General features: G+C 47.7%; 1 protein-coding gene across 2 annotated transcripts; it reads left to right on the top strand.

Annotated features, from left to right (window-relative positions):
* The first annotated feature begins 5 nt into the window (after positions 1-5).
* POFUT1 (protein O-fucosyltransferase 1) lies at positions 6-23932 on the top strand. 2 transcript variants are annotated; one of them, XM_007193298.3, is made up of 7 exons: positions 6-220; positions 1874-1995; positions 5423-5605; positions 6760-6872; positions 16170-16362; positions 17831-18073; positions 20866-23932. In XM_007193298.3, the coding sequence occupies exons 1-7, from the start codon at positions 88-90 to the stop codon at positions 21052-21054; spliced, it is 1176 nt and encodes a 391-aa protein (XP_007193360.1). In that variant the 5' UTR covers positions 6-87; the 3' UTR covers positions 21055-23932. The 2 variants fall into 2 exon arrangements, with proteins under 2 accessions (XP_007193360.1, XP_057385295.1); XM_057529312.1 differs by having other exon boundaries at positions 16170-16281.
* The last annotated feature ends 2590 nt before the right edge of the window (positions 23933-26522 follow it).

A 26522-nucleotide genomic window follows, 5' to 3' on the forward strand; every position in this document is an offset into this window, starting at 1 on the left:
GGGGGCTGACGGGAGCGGGGCGGATGCTCGCGCCCTTCCTTCCCTCCCCGCCTCCGAGCCGCGGAGCGCCCTGGCTCTGGGGCCGATATGGGAGCCGCCGCCTGGGCATCGTCGCCCCTGCCGCCGCGTGTGTCTCTCCTGCTGCTGCTTCTGCCGTTCCCGGGGCTGCCTGTGGGCTCCTGGGACCCGGCGGGTTACCTGCTCTACTGCCCATGCATGGGTAAGGCCTCCCGAGCCTTCTGTCCAAATGGGGAAACTGAGGCCCAGAGAGGAGAAGCCATTTCTCTGAGGCGCCCAGAGACGCTTTGACAGGTCCAGGAAAGGACCCCAGCGCGGGGCAGGGCCTGCTCCTTGCCTTTCTGCCCCAGTTGCAAGGGCACTGAGGGGACCTCTGTGTCCAACCTTCCGTTTGGCAGATGAGAAAACTGAGGCCGGGAGAGGTTACGATGTGTCTTGCACAAGGCCTAAGCCAGCCCCGAGTCCAGTAAATGGAGTTAGTGGGGCAGGACTTGATGTCACTGACCCAACGCTGGCTCTGGGCGATTCTTTCATTCATTCAACACATATTTATAGGGCACCTACTATGTGCCCAGCCCTGTTCTCTGCTCCAGGGATACGGTGGTGATAAGACAGAAAGCCCCATGCCCTTGTAGAGCCTTCATTTTAGTTGGTAAAGACAGCCCATAAAAGATAAATATAAAAAATAAGTAACCGCATAGTATTTATGGATGAGTGCTATGGGAAAATAAAATAGAGCAGGGTAAGGGAGAATCTAAAAGCTGGCTGAGGGGTGCAATTTAAATGGGAGTGGTGGATCGTCACTGTTAAAGTTATTTCTTCCTAAAATCCTTCACACTCCTAACCATGATGATGTGGCCCTCTGCGCATCATCTCCACCACACCCTTCTCCCCAGACCCTGCAGCTGCAGGCACAGTTATCCTTTTCCGTTCCTTACACGTATGCAGGTCCTGCAGCCTGTGCTCTTCCCTCTGCCGGGAACACCCTCCTCTTGCCTTGTGCCAGACCAACTCCTTCCCATCCTCAGGCCACAGCTTAAATGTCACCAGAAAAGACTTCACTGACCTCAACCCAAATAATCTCCTTCTCATTGTTCTCCATCACCAAACTTTTTTCACTTCTTTTTTGAACTTATCAAAATTTATCACTGTATATTTGTTTATATGTTTACTGTCCCCCTACCTGGACTGTGAATGCCTTGAAGGCAGAGACCTTGTCCTTCTTGCTCACTCCTGTGTCCTAGCACCTAGCAGAGAGCCTGACACATTGTGGCCTCTCAACAATCTTTGTGGAATGAAGGAATGGATGCCATGCTGGGGATAACAGAAAGAGTCAGACAGGGACCTTGCACCTGAGGCATTCACAGGCTGAGGAAACAGCCAAAGGCCGGGAAATGGGAAAGGACATTCTAGGAAGAGTGAAGAACCACAAGTAACTCATATCCAAGGTGGGAGGCAGAGGAGGGGAACTGAATATGGCAGAGAGGTAGTGAAAGGATCCCGGTGAGTGAGGCATTGGAGTTACCCCTTCACATGCAGATGGGAGGAAATAGAAGTAGAAGGTCACTCCTGGCTGATGGAACAGCAAGAGCAAAGGCATGGGGTGGGGATGGGAAGTGTAGGGCATGTTTGGGAAACAGCAAAGAACCTGGAGTGGCTGAGGCAGAAGAGGCAGGGCCTGAAGGGCCTTGACCGTCAGACCCAGGAGTCCAGACTTGATCCCATGCTGCCAGGTCCCCTGGCTCTCCTTGGTGTCCTGGCCCTCCACACTCCTGGCTCTGCATCCTTTCTGAGCCTTGCATGCCCCAAGCCCTCGACGCCCTAGTCCTCACTTCACCTGCAATATACCATCCAGGGCGCTTTGGGAACCAGGCTGATCATTTCTTGGGCTCCCTGGCATTTGCAAAGCTGTTGAACCGCACCCTGGCTGTACCTCCTTGGATTGAGTACCAGCATCACAAGCCTCCTTTCACCAATGTGAGTACCTCCTGCTGTTGACCCTTGTCCACCTTTCCCCAATCCTGCTCACCTCTGCTTGACCCCAAGTCTTTCTGTAGGCTTCACCTCCCACCCCTCTGAGTTTGCCCTACCCTCCCACCCAGAACTGTCTTCCCTGGCTAACTGGCTAACATTTATCCAGCACCTGTTGTCTGCCAGGCACTCTTTCTGAGCATTGCATCAGGATTAGCTCTTTTCCTTCCCATCACATCCCTATGAGGAAATGGGTTTAGAGAGGTTAGGTGACTTACCCACGCTCACACAGCTTGTGAGTAGTAGATTGGAATTCAAGCCCATGTCTCTCTGACTCCAGAGCCTGTGACCTGAACCTCCAGACTCCGTTTCCAGCCTTGTTTGGTCCCACCCATTGGTCAGAGGTGATGGTTGCTATTATCAGTTCTGAAGGAGAAACAGAGGCACAAGCTGGTTAATAACATGTCCAGGGCCACAAACTGGAGCAGTCTGGCTCCAGCACTGCCTCTCACCTCATCAAGGGGTCCCTTAGCATGGGAAGCCCAGCATCATCTAATTTCTTGCATGTTCTTTATGTTTTCCACCAGTCCTGTGTCTGTCATTGTTCACAGTGTAACTCCAGGGGCCTGGCAGTAGGAATTGAATTAATATTTAGTGAATTGACTTTGAAAGTTTTTAATAAACTTCAAAAAATTATGTTTAGTATGTACAAAACACTGTATTTCATTCTTACAGCCTAAAACGTAGGTTTTATTTTTTCCTGCACATGCCTGTATTTAGAAAGGTTAAAAGCCAGAGTACCTGAGATCATAGCCTGGCTTGGCCACTTACTAGCTGTATAGCCTGGGCAGGGTACTTGACCTCTTTGTGCCTCTGTTTCCTCATCTTTAAAATAGGCTGGTAATAATTGTTGCTACCTCCCTCAGTGAGTTAGTGATTGTGGAATGCCTCCCTCTTAGAATCAGCTGAGGCCATCAATTGAAAGTGCTTAGGATGCAGGGAGTCCTTAGTAACCGGGAGCTGTTGATGCTCTGACTTTTTGTACTCACTGTTATAGTTTAGACCTGGCCATTGGTCTCCCTCTGGTTTGCTTGCCTTCTCTTACCTTGCCTTCTCAGCTAGGAGTCTTTCAGAGTCTCCACTTCTTGCTTTCTACGGGTTACTCAACCTACCCCAGTTGGGCTACCCTTCCCCACTGGGACTGTTCTCACAGAGGCCACGAAGGACCTCAGAATTGCCAAATCCAGGAGTCATTTCTCAGTCTTTATCTCAACTGACCTCCCGGTGGCACGTGGCCCCGTGTGCCTCTCTCCTTCTTGCACTTCCTACTCCCCTGGTTTCCAAGACACAGCCTGTTCCTGCTTCAGCCCAACCTATCCACAATTTCCTCTTTGCGCTGCATCAGGGGCTCCTCTCTCCCCACCCACTGTTTAAATGTTGATGTGTCTCCTCTTTCTGTTTGCTTATTAGCTGTGTGACTTCAGATGAGTTACCTAGATTCTGTCCACCTGGGTTTCTTCATAAATAAACTGGAGATGGTTGTATTCCTACCTCTTACAATTAGATGATCAAGTCTATGAAACATGTTGAGTACAGCACCTGGCGCTAACCCAGCACTCAGTAAATATTAGTTGCTTTTATTACCATTATTTGCTTTGCTATAAGTTTCTGTTGACTCTTGGGCTTTCACTCTTCTCCACATACCTCCCAAATTTATCTATGGCCCAGACTCTCCTCTGACCACAGGCCTCGTGTTTCTAACTCCTATGCCTTTGGGTCTACTTGGATGACCCACAGATAATCTGAAGTTCACAAAGCCAGAACTTTCCCCTCAAACCTGTGTAACCACCTATATTTCCAGCCTTAGTTTATGTCACCTCCATTCACCTGGGCCAGGAACCTAGAAGTCATCCTAAATGCTTCCCTTTACTCTGTACTTCACCTCCCTTTACATTTTTTAACCTGTCCATGCTTCCCCATCTCTCAGACTTTTGGAGATGCTCAAAAATATATGTTGAAGCAAAACAAAGCATACAAAACAAAACAAAAACACATGTTGAATGAATACTTGAACAAACTAAAGGACCATTGCAGTAGCCTCCTAATTCCTCTCCTTCCTCTAATCTTACCATTAGTACATTCTCTCTTCTGCCGCCAGAGTGATCTTTCAAGAAAGCAGATCTCATATTATTTCTACTTAAAATCCTTCAGCAAGACCTTGTTGCTAATAATTAAGGTTCTCGAAGTCTGTTCACTGGAACATCAACGGCTCGTGCAGGAATGGTGCAGTGGTTAAGTCAGTTTGGGAAATTGTGTTCTCAATTCCTCATTCCCCCCAAATTTGGAGATTCAAAATGCATGTTAGCATATTAAAGGCCCTGAGAAGTCCTGTCGTAAAGAAACCTGCTAACATAGCATTTTCCAGGCCTGTTTATTTCTGGAGCCTTTTTATTGCAGAACCCTTTACCCACCTGAACTAGTGGAACACGCTTCGGAACTCTGACCTATAGGATAAAGTCTAAATTTTATTTCATGGTGTTCTAAGAAATTTTCTTAAGTCCAGAAAAATGCAGAGATTACTATAATCACCATCCATGTATCTGCCACTAGAAATGATAATCATTAACACTTTCTCATCTTTGCTTCATGTTTTCTTTTTGTTAATAAAAGAAATAAAAGTTTATAGATAAAGTCGTTAAAAGATTGTGTGTCTTGGCTCGAGGCTACTTCTAGTCCCTCCCCCACCCCCAGAGGCAACCACTATCATGGATTTAGTGTCTTTTGGTATGACTCCTTCCAAGTTTTTTCCTGTACTACTTCCACTGTGGCACTGAGCATCCTTTTATCCATCTCTTGGTACAAAGGGCAGGATTCTCTAAGGCAAATACCTAGAGGTAGAGGGCACATTATAATTCTATTAGATGCTTTTAAGGGGTTACACTCCAAAGTAGTTGTTCCAAAATGTAGACTTCTACTATCAGCCGTATCTTTTCCAGTAATTAGAGTTAAGCTTTTAAATTTTTGCTGGTCTCATGGGTAAGAAGTGGTGTCTTTTTGGCATTGTAATTTTCTTTTTCCTAATTCTCGTGAGCTTGCACATCTTTTGAGTGTGTTGGCTATTTGGGTTCCCTTTGCTGTGAGTTGCTCACTCCTATCCTTTGCCCATGTTTTCTCTTGCATCATTTGTCTTTTTTCTTATAAATCAGCAGGCATTTTTGAATATGAGGTATATTACTGTTTGTTCTTTAGTTTGCAGATGTCTTCTCCCAGCCTCCGTTCTAACTTTGGTGTCTTTTATCAAAAGTTGTTTACTGGCATGTAGTCCAAGCTGTCTGGGCCTTACAGTATACGGTTTTAATGAATGTCTTTGAAACAGCCACTAGGATACTGAGGAGGGACCCTCGCCCCCTCCTTTTCCCCACTTTTCCTGTAGCTCCATGTGTCCTACCAGAAGTACTTCAAGCTGGAGCCCCTCCAGGCCTACCATCGGGTCATCAGCCTGGAGGACTTCATGGAGAAGCTGGCACCTACTCACTGGCCCCCTGAGAAACGGGTGGCATACTGCTTTGAGGTGGCAGCCCAGCGAAGCCCTGATAAGAAGACATGCCCCATGAAGGTGGGTCCTGTGGGTCTGGGAGACCCTTTCTGCCTGTTCCAGGTCCTCTAGGCCCCTGAGACACTGTGCGATAGCAGTATGTGGGGGAAGGCACCAGAAGGGCCTAGAGTAGAAAGATGGAGATTTAAGTCCCATTTCTGGCATTTGTCAGCAGTGTCACTTTGGGCAGAGGACTTTGCTTCCTCTGAGCCTTTATTTCTACCTACAAAGTAAAGACACCAGTCCCTGCTGTGTCTTGCTCATAAAGTATCAGTGAGGGCCAGGTGTAAGAGTGCTTGTAAACTGTAAAGTGCCACATCAGTAATAATCACTAATACTCACATAGCACTTACTACACGCCAGGTACCATGTTAAGAGCTTTCCACATATTATCCCACTTAATCCTTAAACTGTTCTGTGAGGAAAGTACTATTAATACCCCATTTTATAGAGAGGACACTGAATGCAACAAAGAGAGGTTTAATATTTTGCCCAAAATCATAATAGCAAATAAGTTGTGGTAATATGGCTCCATTGTCCACCCTCCTAACTTGTATACTTTCTTGCCTCTCAGCACGTAAATGAGAAGCTGTCATATTTATCAGTAGAAGTCTGTAAATTTCTGGCACTTTGGGAATAAGACAATCCCCAACATGTGTTTCAGTGCTTATGCTAAAGTCTGAGGAGGGTGGTTGGAAATTTGAGAAAGGAGACCTTGCTTACAGCCCCAACATTGCCCTCACTTGCTCTGTGAGCTTGAGCAAGTGTCTTACCTTGTCTGGGTCCTGGTTTCCATCTTGAAAATAAGGGCATTGGATTAGCTGGGTCTTGAAGGTCTCTTGGTGCTCTTAGTCCATGGTCCCAAATCCAGGGTTGACTTCCTCCCCAGACCCCCACCAATGCTGCAGGGTCAGCGGCATATGGCACACGAGCAAGAAAGACTCCTTCAGATATTGTGGTGAACGTTGCCTGCTGAAAACCAGACTGGAGGCCGAGCTGCCCTCCTCAGCACCCAGCCCAGAAATTACGAAGTGATATTCCTACTGGCCCGTCCTATGAGAGTATTTCAGCCTGAGTCAAATCGCCCAGGGTTCCCCCATCCACAGTTCCTTGGCCCCATCCCCAACTGCCTTTCCCTCCCGCTCAGTAAGCCTTTGCCCACTCTCTTTCTCTAGGAAGGAAACCCCTTTGGCCCATTTTGGGATCAGTTTCATGTGAGTTTCAACAGGTCTGAGCTTTTTGCAGGCATTTCCTTCAGCGCCTCCTACAAAGACCAGTGGATCCAGAGGTATGTGGAGGGGGCAGCATTGCTGGGATTAGGGGAGAGGTGGGGGGCCCATGGGCATTCAGCACCTTCCTGGCCCTCTTCCCCTCTACCACACCCTGATGTATGATACCAAAGGTGCAGCTGTTCTGTCTGTTGAACTTGGGATCCTATGTGATCTGTTCCCATCTCAACGCCTGACACGGTGGGACGTTGACCTGCCACAAAGTTGAGCAAGAGTTTATCAGCCAATAAAGGATGTCATAAAAAGACTATTGTGCAGTCACATGAGTCTCGATTTCCTCCTCTAGGCGTGAGAATCACTCCCCTGTTACCTTCCTCTTCACAAGGTGAAAATTGGAAGCTGCTTCTAGAGAAAAACAGCTTCAGGTGCAGACAGAGAAATGATGTCATCCTGATAATAATTGGATGTGCTTTATTAATTGTGCTCCAGTAAGCCCAATTAAAAAAAAAAAATAGGTTAGCAGGGCATAGGCACAGGCTGTGAAATATTTATAGAGCATCTGTCACGTAAGAGACATAGTGCTCAAAGGCCAGAGGTGATGCATAAAAATGAGGAAGACCCAGTCTCAGCCTTCAGCTGGCTACAGTCTAGATATAATGATGACACTAACATAGTACATTTGCCCCGATGCTATAGTGTGGCAAGAAAGAGCGTGGGCTTAGACGTCAGACCTGGGTTAGGAACCACGAGGGGCTTATGAATTCTTGTGGGGTCCCAGCACTTGGCATTTAGTAAGGCAAAGATAGACTGATGCAGAGGAACGAGCACAGGCTCAGGATAAGACGGCCCTGAGCTCTGACCCAGCCCTACCTCTTTCTCAGATGACCCTGAGTGAGCCACTCCAGCTGTCTGGCCTGAGTTTCCTCCTTGGTTTAATGGAAGGAGCACTATGGTATCTGCCTCCAATATAAATCACATGGCACGTAGTAGAGGGCCAGTCAGTGTTACCTGTTACTATTATTCACATGCTTTATTTTATTTAAGTCTTTGAGAAATTTCATGAAATGGGTATTATGATCAATTCCCATTTGACAGGTGAAGAAACTGAGCTCAGTAAGGCTAAATAACTTGCCCAAGGTAATGCAGCTATTGACTGGGCAGCAGGGGTCTGTGTGTAAGGCTTTCATAGGTAATAAGAACTAATATTTATTTAGGGCTTACTTGTGCCAGTTGCTGTTCTAAATCTTCACTCCCTAAGTCTTCTAAGGTAATAGTTCATTTAATGCTTCCATGAGTCTGGGGGACAAGTGTTATTGTCATCTCTGCTTTACAGGTAAGGAAATTGAGACAGACAGAAGTGAAGTCACTTCCCTAAGGTCATGCAGCTTGAAGTGGCAGAGCTGGGATTTGAATCCAGGCAGCCTGACTCCAGAGCACCCATTCTTCATCACTGTGGAGAAAAGAGCTGTGCCTTTAATAGCTGCCAATTCCTATTTGGGACTTGCCTTCAGAGCTAGATCATGAGCTACTGAGGATACTCAGTCCTGGCAGAGTCTAATCCCCCTCATTGTTGATCCCGGATAGAGAATTGTTGATTCCCATTTGATCACCTGCTTGGTTCTCCCCATTCAGCTCTGAATGACCCAGAGCTATTGCCAGACGGCAGACCTGTCCTCAAAGGATGGAGATTTGCCTCTAAAATGCCAAGGGGGAAAAAAAACATGACACCAGCTCTAAAAGCAGCTCTAAGAGCAAATTCCAAAAAGCACACAGTCCTGGTTGGAAGAGAAGGGACAGGGCTGCATGGACGCATCAGTCGGACAATGTTGCTGAAACTCTTGTTCATGGCCCCATGGTCCTGCTTCAGTTCATTGAGTTGTAGGAATTGTGTAAGGGCTTGGGGAAGCTTGTGCCTTACAACCAAATTTTTGGGAAAGGAAGACTAGTGGGGAAGTTGAGGTCCCTGGAGGCAGTTGGAGAGAGTTAGGACCACCTGGGCAGCTGCCTTCCTTCCACACACATGTAAGAAGCACCACCAGAGTGTCAAGCACTGGTGTGGATGCTGGGGAGACAGGCAAGAATAAAGCAGATAAGGCCCCTGCCCTGATGGAGCTGAGTCTAACAGGGGAGACAGTGAATACATTTTTACATAAGATAGTCCCAGAAGACATAGTGCTGTGAGGGACATAAGCAGGTGATGTGTGATTGGCAGGCAAAGACCTTGTCTTTGTCAGCTTGGACTGCTATAACAAAATACCACAGACTGGGGGGCTTAAACAACAGACATTTATTTCTCATACTTTTGGAGGCTGGGATGTCTGAGATCACGGTGCCAGCGTGGTCAGGTTCTAGTAAGGACTCCTTGGCTTGCAGGTGCTGCCTCTTACTGTATCCTCACATGTTGGAGAGAGAGCAAGCTCTCTGGTCTCTTATAAGGGCACTAATCTCATCACGAGGGCTCTACCCTCATGACCATCAAAATGTAACTGCCCCCAAAAGGCCCACTTCCTAATACTATCACATTGGGAGTTGGGGCTTCAACATATGAATTGATGGGGTGGGGGGGGCACAAACATTTAGTCCATAACAGATCTGAAGGATGAGCCAGCCATGCCAAGAGCTGGAGGGAAAGGTAGTTCTTCATGGTGGGGACATTGCAAGCTCTGAGGCAGGACAAGCTTGGTGTGGTCAAGGGGCAGAAAGGCCAGAGTGGCTGGCGTGGAGCATTTCAGGAGGAGAAGGGTAGGGTGTTCCCGTCGTCCACCACGGTGTAATAAACCACTCTAACACTCAGTAGCTCAACAACAATTTAGAATGATTGCTCAGACTTCTGTGGGTCGACTGGGCTTAGCAGGGCACGTCTTTGGTTTTGCTTTTGTTTTTCCATTTTCTTTATGGAATCCCAACTGTACAAAGTTCCAATCCATGTTAAACATCTAATTTCCTAAGATGAATACTCTTTGGAATACCCACCACATTTGGTGGGGTTTTTTTGTTTTTTTAATAAGAAAATTAAATTTACTCATAATCCCATCATCCCTCCAAAAAACTGTTAGAATTTTGATATGTATACTTCCACCCTCCAAAATGGGTGTATTTTTATGTACATATACAATGTATACCTATACATATTAACTTAAAATGAAATTATTACATATAGTTTGTAATTGAGTAATTAACTATCTTTTCTGAGGAGTAATTGATTTATCAGGTTAGTAAATATCATTGGCAGGATCAGTTCTAAACATGTAAAAGCATGAGATTTCAAAAAATGGTTAACTGGTGTGTATTCCACTCCATGCCAACGGAGTGTGTTGGGCAGGGTATGTGTGTGGGGTATCCATTCATCTGTTGATGGACACTTGGGTTAGCTGGGCACTTCTTGCTTGTGGTCTCACATGGCTGCAGTCAGCTGTCGGCTGGGACTGGAGTCATCTGAAGGCTCAACTGGGCTGCATGTCCAAGAGGGCTCGCTCATGGCTGGCAGGTGGTGCTGGCTGTCATCTGGGAGCTCAGCTGGGGCAGTCGGCTGGCATGTATACTCTTGACCTCTCCGTGTGGCTTGGACTTCGGACAGCGTGGCAGCTGGGTTCTGAGAGGGTGCATCCAGGGAGTGCGTGCTCCAAGAGGCAGAAGGTGGAAGCTGCTGGCCCCCTAAAGCCCGGGCCTGGCAACCGGGACACCGTTACCTCTGCCAAATGCTATTGGGAGGGAACATAGAGCCCACCCAATGGGAGGAGACTTGAATTAACCTGCCATATAGAACAGGAGATTGGAGAAGTGGGCAGGGGTCAGACTGTGCAGGGCTTTGTAGGCCCTGGTGAAGCAGTCTGATAAGAATCCTGTGAGTGTTTGCAGGGGTGAGTTTTGAGAGTTTAAGTATTTTAAACATTTTCTTAAATAGTGGACACTTTCTTGCTGTAGAAAATTGTCCTTTTGGGGCAGGGGCATGGGTGTAGGGAGAATGGCATTAGAAAGGGTCAGCCGCTTCCCTGGCTCACTGTGTAACTGCAGATTGCTTCCCTTCTCTGGCCACAGTGCTCTATCTATAAAATGAAGGGACTGAGCAAGATCGGTCACTTTCAAACTGTTCTTTGAGTTTTAGAATTCTGGAGAAGCGCTGTAGTGCTGTGGGGGCAGCAACGGGGGCCAAGTTGGAACTGCTCGGTTCCCCTCCCCCACTGCCTTCAACCAGTAACCCTCTTGTATATCAGCTAAAAGTACTGGTGGCCGCAGGTCCGGGTGTACCAGGTTTAACTTAGCTACATGTAACAGAAAACCCCAAATAACAGCAGACTAGCAAGATAAAAGTTCATTGTTTTTTCTTAAGTAAAAAAGGACTGGGCTGTGCAACCCAGGGCTGCAGGGCAGCTCCCTTGTGTCTAGGAATTAGGCTCCCATCTCTGCTCAGCCTTCCCAGTACTGGCTTTTTTTTTTTTTTTTTGGCCACACTGCACGGCATGCGGGATCTTAGTTCCCCAACCAGGGATCAAACCCCTGCCCCCTGCAGTGGAAGCGCGGAATCCTAACCACTGGACCACCAAGGTATTCCCGCAGTACTGGCTTTTATCCTTAGTCTCACCTCATGGGCCAGGATGACTCCTGAAGCCCCAGGCGGCTGGAAGGACAAAAGGGGCAGAAGAAGGGCACATCCTCACCTTGTTAAGGAGCCTTCCTCATAGCTTGCTTACACCAGCTCATTGGCCAGTACATGTGGCCATACCTAGCTACAAGAAGTACTGAGAAATGTCTTTTTGGGGGCTTCTATGTGTCCAGCTGAAAACTGGCTTCTAGGAAAAGAGGATAAGAGTTATTTGTCCCCACTAAGTGATTTCCCACTGAGGATCTTTCCAGCTCTGCTGGTTCTGAGTCTGTGAATACCCCGATGGAGATTTAATTGAACAGACATTTATTATTTATTGCACATTCACTGTTGGAAGGCTATGAACCATCATGCTGAACCATTCTCTTGGCATGAAGGCAACAGGTATTTGAGCACGTGGCTTATCGTTCTCCCAGGCTGCAGCCTCCTTGGGAGGACATAAACAGGTGACATGTAGTTGGCAGGGCTGAGACCTGAAGGATGAGAAGAAGCCAGGCATGTAAAGAGCTGCAGGGAAAGGTAGTTCTTCATGTCAGGGACACTGAGAACTAGACTCTGCCTCGTTCATGTTCCTGCATCCTCTGCACTCAGCATAGTATCCATCCACTGGTGTATCCTGGGCACACATGCGGGTGCTGTGCATGGAGAAACCCCAGCTTGGTAGGGGGATGTCAGTAGCGTCTGTGTGGTGGTGGGTGAAGAACCCCAGAGGTTCACTGCACCCAGCAGCAGGAAAGTGTGCCTTCTTCAGCTGGGCAGTGACCAGGCTAAGGGCCTGACTTAGGGACAGCCGTCAGGGCTGTGAACAGATGGACCTGGTCAAGCTTTCTTTCCAAACAGCACTCTCCTCCCTCATTGGGAGCAAATGAGCGCATCCGTCTCGGCCTCTTGCTGCTTGTCATGTCAGAGCTGACGTTGCACTGGGACAGCTATGTGTGCTGATCCAGATCCAGGTAGAGGGGATGGATATTCCAGATTTGGAATTCACCAAAGGTCAACAGCAGGTACTTTCTAAGAGGTCAAGGAGGGAGCAGATCCTGATTTTATCCTAATGTTCCAGCCCCCTGCGAGATCACAGCTTTGCTTTCCATTTGAAACCCTTTAAGGTGGCCTATGAAAGTCGCTTAGCTGAGGGCCTGGCCCATAGTAGGTACTCAGTTACTATTTACTTCTTCCTCTAACCCCTGACAACCTGATCTGGTCTTTCTGGTGAGATCCTGAATTCTCATTCATTCACTCTAAACATATTTATTGTACCTACTATGTGTTGAGGCCTGTGCCTAGGCTGGGAATCAGAAGAATAAGCCACAGACTCAGCTTTTGAGGTGCTTATTGACTGGGTGGGGGAGCTGGGAGTGAGGTATAGTAGTTAAGAACAAAGGTTCTGGGGGAGATTGCCTGGTTTCAAATCCCTGCTCCACCAGTTCCTAGCTGTGTGACCATGAGCATGCTACTTAACCTTTCTGTGTCTCAATTTCCTCATCTGTGAAGTGAGACTAACAGTAGTACTTACCTCACAGGGCTCTTAAGAGGATCCAATGAGTTAATGTACACAAAGTAAATGGAACATTGCCTGTCACATGTATGTACATGTAAAGTCTGACAAGACGAGGATTAGATAGAGCCAAGCTGTCCATGAACACTTGCTTGTGGCTTACTTGGCACAGGCCTTGCACCAGTGTGTGTAGGAATCATGGTGAACAAGAGTGCTGGGGGCCTACCCTCACGGCAGTGGCCAGGGACGGTGGTTATTGAGCACATCAGTGTGCAGAAGGCAGCAAAGGAGAGGTGGGACAGAGCCCTCCCCTAGGAGCTGAGGCTTGGGAGCGGCAACTGGTCTTGGAACTTTGGAAGGCGTTTGTGGAGCGAGGTGTTTGGTTGGGTGTGAAGAAAGAGTGGCATGTCCATTGCAGCACTGTCGTATGGGGAAAGATTGGAAACAGCCTCACTGACCAGCAGGAGGGGACTAGATAGGTAAACTGCAGTTTATTCGTGCAAATGGAAAACTTAAAGAGACACTAACACGATCATATGATCCACGCCATCAACATGGCCAAACCTCTAAAACAGAGTTGACTTTTTTTAAATAAATTTATTTATTTTATTTATTTTTGGCTGCGTTGGGTCTTCATTGCTGCGCGCAGGCTTCCTCTAGTTGTGGCAAGTGGGGGCTACTCTTTGTCATGGTGCACGGGCTTCTCACTGCAGTGACTTCTCTTTGTTGCGGAGCACGGGGTCTAGGCACGCAAGCTTCAGTAGTTGTGGCACGCGGGCTCTAGAGTGCAGGCTCAGTAGTTGTGGCGCACGGGCTTAGTTGCTCCGCAGCATGTGGGATCTTCCCAGACCAGGGATCGAACCTGTGTCCCCTGCATTGGCAGGCAGATTCTTAACCACTGCGCTACCAGGGAAGTCCCTGAGTTGAATTTTTTAAAAGTTGAAATAGGTTACATGCAATATGATGATGATGATGGTGGTGATGGTGAGAGAATTTTCTGAGAGCTTTCTACGTGCCAAGCGCTGTGCTAAATGCTATACTTATATTAATCCATTTGATCTTCTCAACAGCCCTATGAAGTGGGAACTATTATCAGCTCTATTATACAGATAAGGAAACTGAGGCACAGAATGGTTAAGTCACCTGCCCGAGTTAGTAAGTGGCATAGTCAACATTAGAACAAGGTCACCTGGCTTGACAGTCCATGCTTTTGCCATTGCACTGTGTAAAGAGCACACAGAATAATACCTTTTAATATAAATAGTAAAGTGTAATCGTGTATAAAACCACAGTATCTTCTGGAAAGAGGAGCAAGCGGGAAAGAGATCATAGGGTAGAGCTTTTATTCAGGTGTATATTTTTTAAAATCTGAAACAAAGTAAAGTGTTAATATTTGCTAATTTGGGTCACAGCTCTGTGGACTGTTAAATTATTTTCTGTATTATCCTGTATGCTCTGAAATTTTTAATAAATTTTCCTTGAAATTTTTACTGAGATAACTGTAGGTTCACATGCACTTGTAAGAATTAATACAGAGTGATCCCATGTACCCTTTACCCAGTTTCCCCCAATGTTAACATTTTGCGAAACTATAGCACAGTATCACAACCGGATATTGACAGTGGTACAGTCCATCCATCTTATTCAGATTTCCCCAGTGTTACTTGTACTCACTTCTGTGTGTATGTATACTTAGTTCTATTCAATTTTATCACGTGTGTATGTTCGTGTATCTATCACCACAGTTAAGATATCAAACAGTTCTAACATCACAAAGGTCCTTGTGTGGCCAGTTTATAACCACACCCACCTCCCTAAACACACACACACACACACACACACACACACACACACACACACACACACACACACACACACACACACACACACACACACACACACACACACCCTAGCCCCTTGGCAACCACTAATCCCATCTCCATTACGTTTTTCTCAACTTTGTCATTTCACAAACGTTATATAAACGAAATCATACAGTATGTGACCTTTTGAGGCTGACTTTTTTCACTCAGCATAATTCCCTTGAGATCCATCCAAGTTGTTCCCTGTATCAGTAGCCGGTTCCTTATTGCAATAGTGCTCTGTGGTGTGGATGTACTGCAGTTTGTTTAACCAGTCACTTGTTAAACGACGTCTGAGTTGTTTCCAGTTTTTGACTATTATGAAAAAAGCTGCTGTGAACATTCGCGTACTGGTTCATGTGTGAATATAGGTTTCCATTTCTCTGGGATAAATGCCCAAGAGTACAGTTGCTGGGTCATATCGTAATTGCATGTCTAGTTTTACAAGAAACTGCCAGACTGTTTTCCAGAGTGCCTGTACCTATTTCATAATTTTAGGGAAAGGATTTTGGCTGGCAGAGGGAAGGCATACCAGGTAGAGGGGAGAAGTCTGCAGAGATCTGGAGTTTGAAAGTGCATTGCAAGTTTATGGAAGAGCAGGGCATTTCATGTTGCTGGAATATAGTCTGGGCTTAGCTAATGAGGGAGCACAGGTTTGCTCCTCACTCTATTCAGTCAGCAGATCTTTACTGAGCTCTTACATGTACTGTTCTAGGCACGCGGAGATACTGACTTCAGAAGCCTGAGTCCAGCAGACTTTTCTGGACTCAGGGGTAAAATAATTACAAGGTGCATTGTGAACAAGGGGGAGGGAGAGCCTTCGGCAGGGTATGTGGGGGGCATCTACAGACCTCTAGTGTTTTCCATGAGAGCAGGGACCATGCCTGTCTCATTCTCCCCTGGCCCCCAGCACATAGTAGGCAATCCGTAGATAACGTGTTAAATGTTGAGTGAATGGTCTCATCCAGCGTACACATTCCCTGGGAGTGTGACCTGTCAGCAGCTGCACTTCCCGATCCCACTGTGTGGGTAAAATGGCAAAGACTCAGTCTAGACACCCCAACCTGGAGTGAATTACCACACCACAGATTGGAAGCCAGCATGACATACAAAAGGTTGGAATGCTCTACTGTAAAGTTTTAATTGTTAAACAATCAAAGAGGGTTGTAAATTCCATGTGGCGGGACAGTATTGCGTACTGTGCCTCTTGCCACCGCCAAGGTCTCTTATCAGCCCGTTGGGGTTTCACAACCTCTCGTGCTTCTTGCATGTTGCAGGGGCCCCTCCGCAGGGTCTCTGGGGCATGGTGCAACGCCGTCCTTTCTCCCTTGGGGGTGGCGGCTGGACTCGCTATGCGCTATCTGTCTGACTTCTTCTCCTTCTGTCTCATGCCTAGATTTTCTCCAGAGGAACATGCAGTGCTTGCCCTGCCAGGGGCCCCGGCCCAGTTCCCTGTCTTGGAGGAGCATAGGCCGCTCCAGAAGTACATGGTGTGGTCAGATGAGATGGTGAGGACAGGGGAGGCCCAGATCCGTGCCCACCTCATCCGGCCCTATGTGGGCATCCACCTGCGCATTGGCTCCGACTGGGTAACTTCCCCCTTCCCCTCATGGCCGGGATGGACACATCTCTGAGCAGGGCCCATGCCTGTGGGAGTGGAACACTGAACCCATTGCACCATGTCCTAGCCAGGGCAGAGAGGTCTCACTTGGCCAAGTTCACGGGACTGTGCCCCACGATTCCACCGCAGACACGTCAGAAATGTGGCTCCGGAGCGCTTGCTTGGCAGTTTTCATTTTAACAGTTGCCATTTTTATCCTCATTTCACAGATGGATAAACTGAGGTATCAAGCTAGGCTCTGGGTCAGACAGCAAGCCAGAAAGAGCCCCACAGCCCACAGTCCTCTATCCCAGCTCAGTGTTTAGCCAGTAGACTCCTTGTTGAAAAACAAGCTCTGGAGGTTGGGTGTGGCTCCCAAGAAATGAAGATGTCATCCTCCAAATTTGGCAGCTGCTTAAATGTGCAGAAAACTCATCAGGTTATCCTCCCTGTGAAAATAACTGGAGTAATGTAGACAATCTCCTTAGTTTACATAAGAAGATATATATGTATGTATGTGAGAAATAGTCATCGTTGAAAACTTGAAAAATACTGAAAAGTATAGAAAGTAGATCAAAATTCATTCAGTGTCAATTGAGGAAGCAATCACACATTTACCCACTAGATTCCCTTCCTGCCCCCCTTCCTGCACCCTTCCACAAAGTAAAGGAGCCAGGCCCAGAGTATTTTGTCAGTGGTTTCAGATAGTTCCCATTTATGCTTCCCTAGAACATAAGAAGATATAAGATGCTTTTTTTTTATAAAGCTAGCATAATGCTAATACCAAGCTCAGATAAGGTCAACTCAGGAAAGTACAGCCCATTCTCATACAGAACATAGATGCCCAGATCCTAAATAAAATATTACCAAGTAAAATCCAGCAGCATATTAAAGAACACACAACACAAACAAGTAAAATTTATCCCAGGAATGCAGTGAAATTCACTATATTAACACCCAAAGAAGAAAAATCATATAATCATCTCAATGGAGGCCAAGAAAGCACTTGATAAAAAGTCAACAGTCATTTATGATTTAAAAAAGAAAAACAACTCTTAACCAACCAGGAATACAAGGGACCCACCTTACCTTGATAAAGGCTATCTCTCCGAAACCCACAGCAAACACGTACTTCTTGGGAGCTATCAGAAGTGTTCCCACTGAAGTCAGAAATCAGACAAGGCTGCCCATCGTCACCACCACAGTTCAGAATTCTGCCTGAAGTCCCAGATAGTGCAGTTATACCAAGAAAAAAAAATTGTGAAAAGCCAATATCCCACTACCCAGAAATAACCACCGTTAACTGTTTTGATGCATTTCCCTCTTCCCTCAATGCTTTAAAAAAAAAAAAATAGTTGGGCTCCTCCTGTACTGCTTGCCTTTTTCCCCTTCCTGGCTCTTGCTTCTGGGGTTGCGGGCGGTGGCCGTCTTTAGCTGTGTCCCCACCCGCCCCACAGAAGAATGCGTGCGCCATGCTGAAGGACGGGACCGCCGGCGCCCACTTCATGGCCTCCCCGCAGTGCGTGGGCTACAGCCGCCACACCGCCGCCCCGCTCACCATGACCATGTGCCTCCCCGACCTGAAGGAAATCAGGCGCGCCCTGAAGCTCTGGGTGACGGCGCTGAACGCCCAGTCGGTCTACATTGCCACTGACTCTGAGAGTTATGTACCTGAGATCCAGCAGCTCTTCAAAGGGAAGGTACACGTGGGGCCTGGTGGGAGGGCAGCAGGAAGGGAATCAAAGGAAGCACCAGGGTGGTCTGCCCGCTCCCACCTCATGCTTCACGTCCTCCCACCACCAGGTTTTTACTTGAACATTAGGTTCCCTTCCAGTTCCTACCCTTCTTTAAACCCCAGATCAGACACCTCCACAGGTGCTCTGCAGATTTCCCTCCACTCCTGTCGCTAATGGATCCCTACTGGGAGCTGTCACAGCACTTTATCACATCTCCTCCTGAGACACCTTCTAGAGTGTGAGACTAGTGTAGAAACAGGTCTTATTCCTTCCCAGTTGTGACTCCTTGAAAGCAGGATCCAAGGTGGACTCAGCATTCTACTCCTCAGGGTGTAGCCTGTTGCTTTGACCTCCTCCAGGGCTGAGACCCCGCCTTGCCATTCCAGTGTCTAGGACAGTGCCTGACACGTGGTAGACACTTGGTAAATGTTTGGTGAATAAGGCCATAAAGAGTGGGCCCTTGGTAGGGGTCCAGTGCAGCAGAGGGATTAAGAGCATGGACTCTGGAGCCAGAGGACTTGGGCTCTACTCACTGTGCAGCCTTGCACAAGTTACTTTACCTCTCTGTGCTTCTGTTTCCTCATCAATAAAATGGGACTGAGAGTAGTGCCTACATCTCATAGTGTAATTGTGAAGATCAAATATAAAGAAATTAAAACAGGTCCAGTAAAAAATAAGTGCTGAATAAAGTTAGCTGTCATTGATAGTAGAAGTAGGTGGTTGATGAATACAAGGAAGGCTCTTTTGTGCTTAGTAAATGATTAAAGAGGTGGCGAATAGTAGGTGTTCAGTATATGAGTAAATAATAGAACAGGCTTGTTACGTATGAGTGAAGAATAGGTAATAAGTTAGTAGGTATCGATAAAATGGCGGAGTTAATAGTGAACGTTCAATAAGACTTTTGAGTGAATGAAGGCCCTAAATGCTTGTGCAGACCTTAAAAGACAGACATCCACTTTCTAGCAGTGGGTGCCCTTGGCTTTATGTCGAGGGGCTCCCTTTCTCTCTTTTACCGGCTTGTAGAGGAAGTGCCGAGTCAGAGCATTCTGGTCCCCGCCCACCCGCTTTATAGAAGAATATCAGAGCCGGGAGACCTTGGAGCGCCTCTAACCCAACCCCTGCGTTTTATAACTAAGGAAACCAAAGTCCCATGAAGGAATAGAATTTACCCAGGAGGTCTCGGAGCTCATTTTAGTGGGCATGACACAGAGCGGGTAAGTTTCAGGGCGTGGGTGGAATTGTTCAGGGGATTTTGGCCATGGTTAAGCTGCTATTATTTTTATGCTGCCATCCAAATAGCAAGATGATGATTTTTGTTACATCAGAAATCTCTGTGTGACAGCAAAGCACTTTCAGCCCCAACTCTGCCCACACCCCCATTTGGAGAGTCCCAGGGAGTTTTTTTGTGAGTTTCTAGAGTTGGTATGTTTGTTATACCTTGAGCTTCTTGCCATTTTCTATTTCCTGTTCCTGTGCCACTGTTCTTGCCCTTTTCCACCACTCAGCCCCCTTCTCCATGGGCTCAACCCACCCTTCCTCTTGACCTAAGCCTTGCTCATCTGTTAAGCTGGGCCAGTGCTGAGCCGGTGATACTGATAAATAAGACGTGGTGCTGCCCTCCAGGGCTCACAGTCTAAACTCAGGAAAAGAGACTTGCAAAGAATTATAAGATACGCCACAAGAGAGGGCCAGGCTTGGGTGTGGAGGCTCATTCACTCACTTGTCCAGTCAACAGATGCATACTGAGGCAGACCCCAGCCAGCAGCGACAAGCAAACTGACACAGCCCCAGCCCCAGTCAGGTGCAGGAAACAGACGTTAACCAGAGAATCACTAAGGAGTGAAAGCTACAAACTGAGATGTGTACTACGAAGTAAAAGAACGTGGTTCTGTGAGAGTGTAGAGCAGAGGAGCCTGGACTAGATGGGGGAGCCAGGGAGGGCTTCCCCAAGAAGGTGTGACTTGAGCTGCAGGGTGAGAGTTAAGTAGGAGTTAACCGAGCAAAGAGACAAGCACTCCAGACAGAAGAGCATGTGCAAAGGTCCTGAGGTGGAAGGGAGACTGGTGTAGTGGCTGGAGCTCAAGGTGGAGAGGTAGCTGAACAGGCCTTATAGGCCACATTCAAGATTTGTCATCTTTATCTGAAGAGCAGTAGGACACCAGTTAAGGGTGCTCAGCTTGGGGTAGAGGGAGGAGTAGGAGGGTAGGGGAATCTGAAAAAGTTTCCTTTGGCTACTTTCCTTTGGTGAGTAGACCTGGAGGAGAAAAGATTATGGTGACTGGCCAGGGAGTAGTAATCCATCAAGAGAAGGGTTCACCTCTGGGGAATACCTCGGGGATAGATTGGACAGGACTTAAGTCTTGGAGGCATCCAGGCAGCAGAACCAAGTGGGTGGGGTGCGCTTTGGTCAGATCGTGGTGTGGTGGGAGAAGCCAAGCCCCTCAGGTGACCTTGAGCTGAACCTTGAGAGTATGGTCAGGACTGTGATGGATGGGAAAAGGCATTCCCGACAGAGGGAACCAACAAGCAAAGGCAGAGTGTGAATGAGTGGTGTGTCTGGAGCTGAGGGGCTAAGGCAGCTGCTGGGCAGCACTTCTCTCAGGTGCCCCGACCCTACATTTTAATCCTCTGTATGCCTCCTTGTCTGTCTGTGACTTCAGCACAGGGAAAGAAGGTGGCCGGTGGCTGCAGGCCTTGGCTGAGCTGGCCACTTAGGCCTGCACCCTGGCTAAAACACCCTGCCCTTCCTCCTGCAGGTGAAGGTGGTGAGTCTGAATCCTGAGGTGGCCCAGATCGACCTGTACATCCTCGGCCAAGCTGACCACTTTATTGGCAACTGTGTCTCCTCCTTCACTGCCTTTGTGAAGCGGGAACGGGACCTCCAGGGGAGGCAGTCCTCCTTCTTCGGCATGGACAGTCCCCCTCAGCTGCGGGATGAGTTCTGATCCAACCTGGAGCATACCGCCTGTCTGAGTTGTTCCCTCCAGCCAGGCCTGGCAGCCAGAGGTGCTCCCAGGATTGATCCCCAAGGATCAGAGAACAGAAAAAAATACCAGGGACTTCCTGGAGTAGGAGGAAGACAGTCCATCTCCCAGGGCACGGGACTTCCAAGCTTCTAGTAGCCAGACCATCTCCCTTTCTCATGTGCTCCCTGCTGCTTCTCCTGGGAATTTCTCACACCTGCAAAGCAGTCCAACCTCTGTCTTTTGGTCTGCCCTGCTCTGAGCAGCCTGGGATGCTGAACTCTATTCGGAGATATTTTTTTATATATATATAGAGAGATTTTTATAGTTTTGATACAAGGTCATGACTCCCCTAGAACTCTCCCTCATTTTAAAAAATCAGTGAAGTTCATTAACATAGGTACCTGAAGTGACCTTAACAGAATGTGGATAAGGCCAGGGGTGGGTGGGTGTATTGATCGCTTTTCCAGATGACCCCCAAAGTGGCCCTCAGACTCATCCCCACTGCCTGGCCAGAGCCATTGTCAGCCCCCCTTTCCTAGGCCATCGCCAGGGTTTGGGGCACAAACACTCTTCTCCATTGTACACAGTATGCAAATAGAAGTTATCAATCACAGTGCTGTCAGTACCCCGAAGACGGCTAAGTGCGGCTCCCCCAGCACATTCCCGGCAAGGAGCACCTGCCATCAAGCCAGGCCATCATGGTATTGCTCTCAAAGTCTCTTGGTAGTTGGTGGCCTGCCACAAACCTGGCACCATCAGGGTTTCATAACACCTCACCAGGGCCAGGACTTGCTGCCTGGCAGGATCCTTCTGAAGTTTCCTCTTCTGATCTCATGTCCCAAGGGACCTGGTTGTAGAATTTTGCCATTAAGCTGCTATCCAAGGCCTGTCCTCCCAGCCTTCCTCCTGCAGCTGGAACCCTCAGACTATATTCTCACAAGGGAGTGTTCACTAAGCCTCTGACCAGATCAAAGATGCTCAGTACCCAAGAGCCATTGGATTCCCAGGTTTTTTTGCCCATCTCATCCAGTATGATCTCAGCCAAGCCCATGAGGCTTAAGGTGTTACAGTCATAAGTTTCTTTGTCTCTCAGATGCTGTAGTTGTAAAAATCCATGACTCCTGAGAGTCTGATTTTTTGGCCTTGTGGTTCTAAAATTCATGTCTAACACCTGCCGATTACTTCCCCGCCATCTGGCCTCCCTCAGAAGGCCACAGTCAACCCTGGTAAGGTAGAGGAGACTGATGAGAGCCAGGCCCAGAGCTTCATGCAGCGGTGTCCCTTGGGTAACCTTTGGGAAGAGATGCTTTGTTTTCATGGCAGACTGAATCAGAGGCTGCAGGGCAACAAGGATCTCAAACACCAAAGGTGGCATTCGCTGCTTAGAGCTGCCGCCCAACTCTTAGTAGGAGAAACTATACAGAAAGGGCATTTGAATTTTCCGTCTCGGGGAAATGTTTTAAATCCTGGGTGGACTCTGAGAGATGGTTTATCTGTTCAGACTTGTTCACGAGCCTCATTGTGGGACGTGGGAGCCGCTGCCTCCATCCGGCGGTTGGGGGCGTGTGGCTTTCTGCCTGATGTCATTTGCTGCCCCACACTAGGCACACGCCTTAGAGTCTGGGGCGCTAATGGGCCGGCCAAATCCTCATGTCTCTGGAGGTCAGGGCGCTGGAGTTGTAGTCAGATTCAGTGTGTTTTGTAGGCGAGTACTTTATTCCTTTGACCCAGTTTCCTCACCTATAAAATGGTGATAAAACTGACAGGGTTGTTGAACAGCCCCAATCAGATAAAGCATGTATAAGAGCCCGTTGTAAACTTGAAAGAGACAAGGGCAAATACATGGCTGTTGATAATTTGACTGCCTCTCGTTGCATGCCTCCTTTGTGCCAGGCACTGTGCTTGCTAAGTGCTTTGTGGACATTCTCTGGTTTAGCCCCCACCTCAGCCCTGGGAAGCAGGAACTTCTGCGCAGGGCAGAATTTTTTTTTCAGAATTTTTTTTTTTTTAATTATTTTTGGCTACGTTGGGTCTTCGTTGCTGCGTGTGGGCTTTCTCTAGTTGCGGCGAGTGGGAGTTTCTCTTCGTTGCGGTGTGCAGGCTTCTACTTGCGGTGGCTTCTCTTGTTGAGGAGCACAGGCTCTAGGTGCGTGGGCTTCAGTAGTTGCAGCACGTGGGCTCAGTAGTTGCAGCGAGTGGGCTCTAGGGTGCGCGGGCTTCAATAGTTGTGGCGCCAGGGCTCAGTAGTTGTGGCTCGCAGGCTGTAGAGCGCAGGCTCAGTAGTCGTGGCACATGGGCTTAGTTGCTCCGCGGCATGTGGGATCTTCCTGGACCAGGGCTCGAACCCGTGTTCCCTGCATTGTCAGGCGGATTCTTAACCACTGCGCCACCAGGGAAGCCCTGATTTACATTTTTGAAGGGCCTCTCTGGCTGCCACATGGAGAAGAGATGGGAAGGAGGCAGGGTAGCAGCAGGGAGACCAATGTGGGGCTGTCACAAGGATGCAGGCGAGAGAGACGATGGGGCTTAGGCAAAGGTCATTGCCTTGAAGGTGGTGGGAAGTGGTCAGATTCTGCATGTATAAAATCATTTTAAAATGTCAGTCTTTTTTAAAGATATAAGTCTTTGCATAGTTTTAATCATGCAGTAGTTACAATTTAATGTCCTGTTTTTCACTTAATAGTATATCATGTTTTCCATGTTGGTACATGGCCTGAATAAATGTTTTTAATGATATAAAATTCCACTGAGGGGTGTCCCATAGCTTATTGTTGTCCTATTATGAGAACTTAGTATGTTCCCAATTTTTCACTGCTATTATTTGGAAAATATTTTTATTTGTAAGTCTTTTTCTATATCTAAAATTTTCATTAAGATATATTCCCAGGGCTTCCCTGGTGGCGCAGTGGTTGAGAATCTGCCTGCTAATGCAGGGGACACGGGTTCGAGCCCTGGTCTGGGAAGATCCCACATGCCACGGAGCAACTGGGCCCGTGAGCCACAGCTACTGAGCCTGCGCGTCTGGAGCCTGTGCCCCGCAACGGGAGGGGCCGCGATAGTGAAAGGCCCGCGCACCGCGATGAAGAGCGGTCCCCGCACCGCGATGAAGAGTGGCCCCCACTTGCCGTAACCAGAGAAAGCCCTCGCACGAACCGAAGACCCAACACAGCCAAAAATAAATAAATAAATAAATAAAGTAGCTATAAAATTAAAAAAAAAAAAAAGGGGAATACTTTATAAAAAAAAAAAAAAAAGATATATTCCCAGAAGTGGATTTGTTAGATCAGGACTTAAAAGTAAAAACTTTTTTTTGGAAAAAATTCAAATATACATAAAAATTGTGAGTAATAAAATGAACTCTCAGTTTCAACAATCCTCAGCGTTTCACCAGCCTTGTTTCATTTACTGTCTCATTCCCAAGTCCATGTGCTGGAGACTTTTCAAGAAAATCTGAATGTTTCAAAGGAAGAGCCTGTAGGGTTTGCTGACACACTGAAGTGGGGTTAGGAGAGGAGAGGGAAGTCCAGAATGCTCTGAGGTTTAGGCCCAAGCAGAGGGGAGGAGGAGCTGTCCCTGACTGCAGAGTGACCTTGATGCGGGCCACTCACCTCTCCACCTCACCTGCAAGTTCCAGGTGTTAATAATGGTGGTCTCTGGAGGTTCCTTGGAGTGCTGGTTGATATGTCAGATTCCGGGCACCCACCCAGGCCTGAGGAATCAGTGTCTGGTGTGCAGTGCCCAAGAATCTGCATCTTAAGAAGCACCTACAAGCGATTGTGATGCCCAGTAGCCCAAGACCTACTTAAATTGTGGTCCTTGGACCAGCAACATCGACATCATCTGGGTCAACTTGCTAGAAATGCAGGCTCCTAGGCCCCACCCCAGACCTGCTGAATCAGAGTCTCTGCGGATGCAGCCCAGGAATCTTTTAACAAGCTCTCCAGCAGCTAAAGTTTGAGCACCACTGATAACAAGGTTGTGGGGATGGCGCCCTGTGGTCAGCCAGCAAGCACTTAACGGAGGGAGTGCCTCCCTGGCACTCCTCGAAGTTTCCACCAAGCGTGGTCAGCGGCGTGGCTGTGCGAGGTGCCCAGTAGTGCTCAATTCGTGTTGTAACATTGACTTTTTTCTCTTTTTTGTGCACTGGGGGAAACATACAGCTAGATAGTCAAGCCCTTCAGTTAATGGATCTCATTGTTTTAGGATGGGGCCAAACTTACCTAAGCAAAACGATGGGAATTACATTTTTTAAAAAGTAACTACCAGGAGAGGTGGGTTGTGGATGAGGCAGAAATGGAGAAACTGGTGTTCAAAGGAACCAAAGCTGGGGAAATGCTGTCCTTATAGATCCTCCAAAAGTATGGAAGGGAGTGGACAGGAAGGGGGCAAGGAAGGTGAGACGGGATAGAGGAGGGAAGAAAGCTGAGCTCTCATGTCCACATTCTGTTCACTTCAAGGAAGCTTAATGGTAATAATAGCAGTGATAATAATCTTTCCCTGGCCTGAAAATAAAGATCCCTTGCTTCAATTTTCTCTTTATCCTTAGTGGGGTTGACAGAAAAAACCCATAGCCTGAAGGCAAATCCTGCTCTCTGGATTATGTTGTCAGGATTAATTCAAATTCTTACTTGAAACCTGGTTTATTTCAGGATTGGGAACTTTCCCTTGAAATAACATCTTTAAGGACGAGCAGGTTTGGTTTGTTTTTACAGCTAATCCGTTATGGATCATCAGCCCAGGATGCCAAGCCCAACCAGGTAAAGAGTGGGAAGGGAAGGAACAAAAGGCATTTCCCAGAAACTACCTCCTTCCCCACAAGCAGTGACTCAGCAGAAGTGGGGACTGATGCCCACCCAAGGGGCAGAGGGAAGCCTGGGAGGACACCCCATCCCTCTTTAAAGATCCACCTCTAAAAAAAACTGGTTGGGACTTCCCTGGTGGCACAGTGGTTAAGAATCCTCCTGCCAATGCAGGGAACATGGGTTTGAGCCCTGGTCCGGGAAGATCCTACATGCCAAGGAGCAACTAAGCCCGTGCGCCACAACTACTGAGCCTGTGCTCTAGAGCCCGCGAGCCACAACTACTGAGCCCACGTGCCACAACTACTGAAGCCGGCGCGCCTAGAACCCGTGCTGCGCAACAAGAGAAGCCACCGCAGTAAGCCCACACACCGCAACAAAGAGTAGCCCCCGCTCGCCGCAACTAGAGAAAGTCTGCGCACATGAAGACCCAACGCAGCCAAAAATAAATAAATAAATAAATTTGTTAAAACAAAACAAAACTGGTGATACATCCATTCTCTGTAGCGTGGGGGCTATTTCCCTTCTCTTAACAGTGTACAAGATGGTTTAGGAGGCCCAGGGCACTAGCAGAAGGAGAGAATTGTCTCTTCAGCGTTTTCTCAGCCCTGCTAGCAATGCCGAAGAGAAAGTCTCAGTTTGGTGCCA

Source organism: Balaenoptera acutorostrata, chromosome 15 (assembly GCF_949987535.1).
Source record: "Balaenoptera acutorostrata chromosome 15, mBalAcu1.1, whole genome shotgun sequence".
Classification (NCBI taxonomy): Eukaryota; Metazoa; Chordata; class Mammalia; order Artiodactyla; family Balaenopteridae; genus Balaenoptera; species Balaenoptera acutorostrata.